Source organism: Lottia gigantea, assembly GCF_000327385.1.
Source record: "Lottia gigantea unplaced genomic scaffold LOTGIsca_107, whole genome shotgun sequence".
Lineage (NCBI taxonomy): Eukaryota > Metazoa > Mollusca > Gastropoda > Lottiidae > Lottia > Lottia gigantea.
The window spans coordinates 417,319-425,885 of record NW_008706931.1 but is presented as its reverse complement, the minus strand read 5'-3'; the positions used below and the strand labels follow the sequence as shown (position 1 = coordinate 425,885).

At 34.5% G+C, this 8,567-nt stretch overlaps 1 protein-coding gene across 1 annotated transcript; it reads left to right on the top strand.

Annotated features, from left to right (window-relative positions):
• Positions 1-6,258: 6,258 nt before the first annotated feature.
• On the top strand, positions 6,259-7,667 carry LOTGIDRAFT_237438 (hypothetical protein; the record flags this gene model as incomplete). Its single annotated transcript, XM_009046813.1, has 4 exons — positions 6,259-6,328; positions 6,602-6,769; positions 6,976-7,035; positions 7,594-7,667. The coding sequence occupies 4 exons, from the start codon at positions 6,259-6,261 to the stop codon at positions 7,665-7,667; spliced, it is 372 nt and encodes a 123-aa protein (XP_009045061.1).
• Between the last annotated feature and the right edge of the window lie 900 nt (positions 7,668-8,567).

Here is an 8,567-nt window from a genome sequence, read left to right as displayed (position 1 = left end):
ATTCCGGAAGTTGAAATTTGAAGTTTGGAGGCGAATGACGTCAAAACCGGAAGTGATATCTAAATTTTGAAAGCATATTTTTGTTCACAATCAATATGTTTATCTACATGAAAATTTTCAGATCGATCGCAATAAAATTGTGGAAGTTTAAAAAATGCTTTAAATAAAATCTCTAAAAGTCAGCGACAAAAGTCAAAATTTGAAATTTCTTAAATTGCTATCTTTTAGACATCAGTTCAAAGTAATGAACAAAACAAAAATTATGTTCAAAATAGATTCAGAATAATGGCAGGTATTGGAAAGACGTAATGAACGGTTAAAGTCCTACGTCATTTCCGGTTGGGCGAAGATGCGTCATTTTACATTTAAACAATAGCGACACGCTAAGTATAAGAGATAATGATGTCAGATAATCTGTGGTATGTGCAGTTTTGGCTGGGGAGCGTGACCAGAAGTAGACAAAAAAAAAAAAAAAAAAAAAAATAGTCATTTCGAAAACAATGCCCTTACTCCGCTGTCTCTGAATGTTTTTCAGAAACTTACCATTCAGTTTACAACCAGGCTCCGACCATATTGTAACCAATAATGCAAATCTGTTCCATTTTGGTTAGGTTCTCTTGATTATAAACATAGAGTAAAAACATTATACCAACAAAATGTTAAAACGGACAAAATCACATTTTAACGTAAATCATGTTGTTCTCACAAAACTAATTTCTTGCCAAGAAATATAAATATTTTGATCTTGAAGTAAAGATATTGGCCCTTATCAGCCTTTTCTGGTCCTGTTCCATTTCAGTGGAATATCAAGTTGCTACTTATCTCAAAATAATCATTTTGATATACATAACTCATATTTCATCAAAATATGGGATAGCAGGTTTCAACTCTAGACGCCTTAAATTGCATTTATAAGATAATATAACCTAATGACATGCACAATAGTACGAAACGAAATTTATACAAGTTCTGCTCTTGTGACACAAATGAAGTAAAATCAAGCATGTTCCTGGTTCATTTTGTGTCGAGGAATGCAAAAACCTGACCTCAAGTTGGAGGCGATGTCATGGCAGTATGATCGAAGTCAAGTAGGCCTTAATAGCCGCTGGTAGTTGGTTACACAGTACAAGGTCTTCTTCAAGCCTGTTTGTTTTAATTTACCATAAAAATATTCTAAAGGTGTATTAAAGGTGATCGGGTCAGCTATATGCAGTTTATTCATGCCTTTAAGTGGAATAAAATAACATGTCCGGACCCGTATGTCTTACATTTGCGTCTACTTTTTCCTACTGTATCGAAAACTGTACACTGTACACGACATCGGATACTGGACCGGATGCCATCTATTTGTTCTTTATCACTTAACTGTAATAAAGAAATAATCATGTGACCTCTAGGTGATGAAATGAGTGAGACGTAATTAGGTTTAAATGTTATTAATAACAATCAAGCTTGTAAACATGTTGGCATTTCTACAGGTTATAAATGTTGCTTGCTAGGTTATCTGAAGGTTCAGGATTTAATACCGTATTAGGTTGAGATACATTTGCGGAATTTCAAAGGCTCTACGTGACGCCAAACAGAACTACATTGGTTTTGGTGTTCCATTCATTCAACATTATTTCATCCTATTCTAAAAATGATACATTGTTCATCTCATTCACATTATAGACTACACTGATTTTGCCTCATGGGACTTTAGTCAGCGGTATGCATCTTCATAATGACTACAGATATAAAATGGAGTTTTACGTCTAACCTTTCTCTTCCTTTCGGGACCAATCATGGCGGGGGAAACACCATGCAGTGTGGGGGTCCTTAGCTTACTCTTGAAACAGATCTTTTAAAAGGGTAGATTCGCCATTTAAGGGGATAAATTATGGTCTTGAATATAGGAAAATAGTCCTCAGAATATTCCAGAGGAACTTCACTTTCTATTTCTATATATAATATTATGTATTTTCTATATTATAGAATCTCAAGAAAAGACGTACCGTCATCTTAACTTTCAAGTATGGACACAAATGGATTTGAGGTCTCTTATTTCGACAGTTAGCTGTAAACACTAAAAGTGCCGTTCTGAGACTACGATTGATAAACACAAATTGGGAAACATAATAGTCTGTAATAGTCTTCTGTCTTCAGCGAGGATGTAGTCTAGGACTTGCAGTTGTATTACGTGTGATGACGTTTTCAATCTTTCTAAAAAAAATATCATTAAGCATATTTCGATCAACCAGTAAACAAAAAGGCTATCCCCACGAGTTCTTTTAGTTGTATTTGATATTTTGATATTGTGAAATTTATCACACCTTTGAACAAATATCCTTAGCCATGATTATTGAAATATGAGCTCTACTTATAGTAAATGTTAACCCGCTTGCAGCGGATATGGATTTTCAACCAACGACCTTACTTTTGATGATGGATATCGCCGTAAAGTGTGGATTGAAGAACATTTTACCGAGAAATAGATTAGCCTATTAGATGATAAGATGTCAAATGTGCGGGTCCCAGAAAACTAGACGTATCACTTTTAGTACAATGCTTATGTTTCATTTTGTATTTCAGCCACACGATCAAACCAGTATAAAGAAGAACAAAAATGGCGAGACACCCTCTTTGTTAAGAGCGTTACAAGGTTTTGTTTGCCGTGTCACTGTTTAAAAGGTCAATGGCGGCCAAATATTTTCACTAGCTCTTCTACTAGTGGTTAATTTATCTATCGTGACTAATTGGACTTGATGTAACAATAGCTATAATACTACTTGATTATATAGGCAAATAATAAAATTAAACAGTACACCTACAATATCTCGTCTCGGAATATTTATCTTATTAACGTTAAGTATTCTAAACGGAATACGAAGATATAAATCCTCATAGTTTTGTACTACAAAATTTTTTCTCAATCAAGATTGTGAAATTCTGGGAAATTCCGAAACCATATCGATTTAATTTAACAGTGCAAGACTCAGTCGACAATCCCCGTGTTGTGATTGGTCCCTGAGTCAAGATGGCGGATGAAGTGTTTTGAGTCAGTTACAATCACCCCCTTCTAGTTCACAACTTTTCCTTTTCCTTCGAGTTTAAATCACTCACTAATAAGAACTATTGTTATATTCCCATCTGAAATGTTTTGTCGATAAACTTTACAAATTCGTTACGATTCATTTGAATCACTTAACGTCCATTACACACGTGGCAGACGATCGAGCTGTTCATTGTGCATGCGCATTAAATATTCCGACGTCACGACTGAGATATTGTTATGTCGACATTAGAGACTCTCGGCATAATTAGACTCTAATCTGATTTGGGAAGGTTTTCACACAACGTGCGAGGACAAACCCGATTCCATCATTTAAAACTCGTTACGTTCCATTTTTTTCTATTTTTTATAACTTATGATATCTTCTGGGATATTTGTAATGCCGAGCTTTCATTCCTTTCAACCAAAATCTTCCACAGGTGCAAAAAACTATCGAAAATTTAGGGCTTATTGTTTTCATATTTTTTTCATTAAATCGTATTTTATCGTCTATTTTCATGATCAACCGAAAACTCGTAAGGGATGTTATTTATCTGTATAGAATAAATCCCGTCCGAGGGCTGTTTTGATTATTTCACATTCACATTTCTCGAGGGAAAGGGTTTTAAATATTATACAAACCCGAGGGAAGGTGTTTTTTCTGACTGACCTGTAAAGATTCATTTGCTGGAGTTTTTATTGAAAAAACAATAAATACTAATGAAATAAGGGGCGTAACTCCTCCCCTCAATACTTAGTTAGTTCATCAACCAATGGGCAAGATTACCTCTTTGTTAGACTTTTGTGAGAAATTTTCGAGACAACGGACAAGGATCCATTAAACTTACTGTAATTTGCAATATAAAACGTAGGAGAAAACTTTCAGTGTCCACTTGAAGCGTAGGATTTTAAATCCCAACCGTCCAAATTAGTATTTATCGGGGAATAACATTTTTTTTTATAAATGGAACGGAAACTGCAGAGAACTGGTGATTAGCAACACGACTGGGATTAAAATAGTGAAATAAGGACATTTTCTGAGTCATCAGATTACCTTTTTTGTACATAATAAAAAAAAACAACCATCTTATACGAAGCTATTTAGATAAAGTGAATCATGGTCCAATGTTTTTATGATTTGGCGTGATTTAAACTTCGATATGGGATACATACCCCCCACTAGGCTCTTACGCTTACGATATGGAAATATAACCACTCAAGGCCATTGGTATTGAAAATACGGAAACAGTTTTACATGACACCCGATTCCACAAAAGTTGTCATTTGATATAGCTATTATCTCAAACAAAACATGACAATTTCATTTTACAGTTCGTCTGTTGTTTAAAGCACGTGGAAATCCAATACACCATTTTTAAATCTAGTTTAAAAACCAGGATTAAAACCATCAATGTTTTTAATACACTAATAACATGTACGCTCAGGCAGTATCGGGTGCTAATCCTGGTCTTAGAGATACATTTTGTCATAAATAGTGCCATATAAGTCATTCTGAATAAAATGTCAATAGCAAAGTGAACCGATAAAATCAAACGAGAGCTGAAAATGGGAGATGGTCCATTTAAATGCAGATTAAAATGAAGTATCTGATAATTTTCGGGGCATATCTTGCAATATTTAAGTCATAGTCGTGATTTTTAAATTAAGTTAATTAATGGAGAAAATATTTGAAAATGAGACTAAATTTATTGAGAGCAAATAGTTTGGTATCATAAAACTAATTTTTTAAAATCTGTTACATACTTTCTTTGAAGGAATCGAATTGTTGACAACAATTCTTCCTATCAAATTAGTTTAATACGTAAGTCTTTTAAATGAGCATATGCAGTGAATTCCAGTCATTGTAATTCTTGAGCATCGAAATTCAAAAAAAGAAAGTAGAAATTTAACACAGTCGTGCAAATTTGAATCCATTTTGTTAACACTTTGTTAACTACGTATGTCATTCTAAAGTGCATGTGCAAAATATATAGTCTTGGTAATAGTTATTAGAAATTTTGATTCATTAACATCATTAAAATCCAAAAGAAAAGTAGCAGTGGACATTTAACAGAGTCGTGCCAGTTGTATTCTATTTCGTTGTACGGAACCCACTGTAAAGTTAAAATATTGGTCTAGCTGTAGTAACTCGACACTGCTAATAAATAGAACCCACACAAATCGAACTTTTATTTAAATAGTACTTATTTAATAACCCTGGATAGATCAACATACCAAAATGGCCGTATCTTACATAATAATTGATTATGTTCGTCCAGACCATAAAATCCAATGATACACAAATACGCTACTAAACATTGTGTCCAACTAGCATGCAGTTTGTACATGGTCACCTTCAAATTGTCAAGCTAAAACGAACTTCGTCTTCAAAAGCCACATTTCTTGTTTCACAGTTGATTGGATTGCAAGTTAGCGAATACATTGGTATTAGTTCGTATAATTTCGTATCACATTGTGAATGACCCATAGAATAAAGATCAAAAGAAATATACAATTTTATGAAAGTTTAGATGTGAATATCACAGTGAGAATATATATGTCGCTTTCTCGCTCACTTCAGTGACTTCGTGTACTTTGCACATATGACTAGAGTCATATGTCCACCTTTTCAGCCTTGTGTCCTCAACAACCATCATACTTTTTCGAAACCGAAATTTTCATACAATCTACAATTATTATCGTTTCGTGACTTGAACCATTTCCAGTAGGCGAGGGTAAATTTCGTAGCCGAAGACCTAAAAATGTGAAAAATTTTCTAATCTGGAAACAAATCCCCACTTGAACATTTGAAATCCTTAAAAGTGACTCAATTGTCTAGTCATAGCGACAGGCCAATAAAACATATCTTGTTCAGAAGGGTATATAAGTGTAATTGTAATGGTTTTGTAGCATTCTTGCTTCCAAGTCCAAACGAAACCTTTGTGCCATTGTCAAAAAAGTTTGACGATTACAGCAAATTTCTAGAAATGATTTTCAACAGGCTTTTAGCTCTTTTATTGATCACTGGAATCCTGAGTGTAACAAATATCACTTCACTGCCTCTGTCAGGTGAGTTCTTTTTTTTATTATCATTCTTTCAATTAACCAGCAGAGAATCTTCACAATGTTGCGTGTCGTTCATTGTCGTGTAGGTCGGATCTGGTTTGGTTTGTACTGTGTCCCAAGTCGTTTGGGGGTCCTATTTTGTGCGTTGTGTTGCGCCTAGGATGGAGTGTCCACTGGGTCGTGTCTGCGAGTTGTACTGTCTTGTGTTGTGTCGGGTGTGGTTGGGGTATGGTGAGTGATGTGTCTTCGAATTCCTTGAACAAAATGATAGTCTATTCCGATGAGCTTCTTACGTATATACGTATAGGTAGGGTTAGTATGATATGAGAAGAGTAAATATGGTCCTGGTTTTTATAATAGTCACAAATTTTGCTCGTCGGCGCTATTGAAGATGTCAACAAATTGATGAAAACTCTTGCTAATTCCATCAATATATACTTTTATTGGCCAAGTTTGATACGTAAAACTTTATGCTCATAATAAGAGGTAGATTCTGTTTTGTAGAACTGCGGTCCGATTGTCCCGAAGAATGGTTGAAGTACCACAACGAATGTTACCATCCGCTACCAGAGTTTCTGAAGATCTATTCTCCTGAGGCTAAAGAACGTTTCTGTCGAGTTGTACTATCAGCTGATATTGGATACGTCAATGGCGTCCTGTCCTGTCTGCATGGTACGTTAACAGTCATGTTTTTTGACACATCACCTTGAAATATATTTCCAATTGTCCGAAATACGAGAATGAGCTGAAAATTTGACTTGGTGTGCCGTTCGTTCATAGGAGCATGGTAATAACGTTTTACCACCTCTTGTTCTTAAAATGCTGGACTTTTTTCAAACGGTTGTAATAAAAATAACGGACTATTACGTCTATTTCAGATTTTAAAGGTACCAGCAATGTTTTGGTCAAGATACTAGACAACAGTGTTAACAAACGAGGTATGTTAATAAGCGCGATGGTGCTCAATTGTACAGCGCAGTCGATGTTTAAAGTGAGACTACGTCTTAGAATGAACATAAAATTTAAGTTCTCAAGAATGGTCAATAGTATATGAGTATATATTCATCAGTGAACTTATCTGGTGTCATAAAGTATCAGAATCCCCGTAAAATCTGGAAAATTGGAAAATTCATAAAACTAATTCATAATTATAGAGGTTATTGCATATTTATGGATAATCACAAGTTTTTTTGATTTATCGGATTATATAAGGATCCTGTTATGTTATTTATGACACCAGGTATATCTACTGGCTCTTATTGGCCAAGTTTAAAATTCTTACATATTATGTTCATTCTAAGACGTAGTATTCCTTTAAGATCTACCCTGAATTTATTCATATTGTTTGACAGTCTTTATTGTTTTTGCCTACTTGTGTGAAAAGATCTATTTTTAGAATATCATGTGACGTGATTCTCCTGCATTTACTATTTAGAATTAAGGTATCTACGACGGAACATCATGATCTTGCATAGTTATACTGTTTCTGTTGGTAGTGGTAGTGATGCAAATCGGAGAGGCACGACACATGCCCATGAGGTTACAAGATAGACATTCTAACCCCAGTTAAACATGTTAAATTAAAATGCATCATTATCCTGGTATAATTTCCCTAATTGAACACTACATGTAGCTGCTCGTCTACTTATTTATTTCCATGTCTTTCTGGTATATTAAAGCATTTGGTAACGAGGGATGGTCCAGGAATGGTAAATAAAGTTTATGAATCATCAACATTTTCTCCATCGTCGACAACAACCCACTTCTACCCGTCACTTGACTCTTATAAAAATAATAAAAAAAATTGAGTATTGAATTGTGTTGTTATTTTTGTTTTTAATATTTGCCTTCCACTTTAGCCACCTCTCAGCTGTCTACATCACTTTTCAAAAATCAAAATATTGACATTTTCGAGAAGGGAGAGCTGAAAGCCTGGAAACTTTCTGCATTATTGTCTGAAATTTTTCATGTTCAGTATCTTTGTTGATTCTACAAAGCCTAGTTTCACGAGTTTCACACTGGGTGCATGCTCAAGTCTCAGAAAAGCCCAATGCTAATTTGGATTTTTGAAAGCAAGATCCAGTTCATCTAAACTAGCTGTAATTTATTCTGGAATGTCCAGAAGGGCGTTACACATATTTCACTGTTAGTTTGGGTCATGAAGACTGACAGTACCGTGTGTAATGAGGGACATTTCCTTGGAAAGAGGTATGAGGTTTCTATTTGTCGTTTGCCAATAGTCGAGAAATCTTTAAAATGCGCAACCTGTATTACATAGCATGTTTTATACGAACGTTGAGAAGAATTTTCCATGCCGACAGTATTACAAATCTTGAAAACACTTCTTTTAGATATTATCGTGTCGGACATATATCAATTTGAATGTTTATGCAAATGCAATCAATGTTTCTTTATTTAATTCAAGACATTTACAACCAAAAGTAAATTATTTTCACTTTGATTGCAGTCA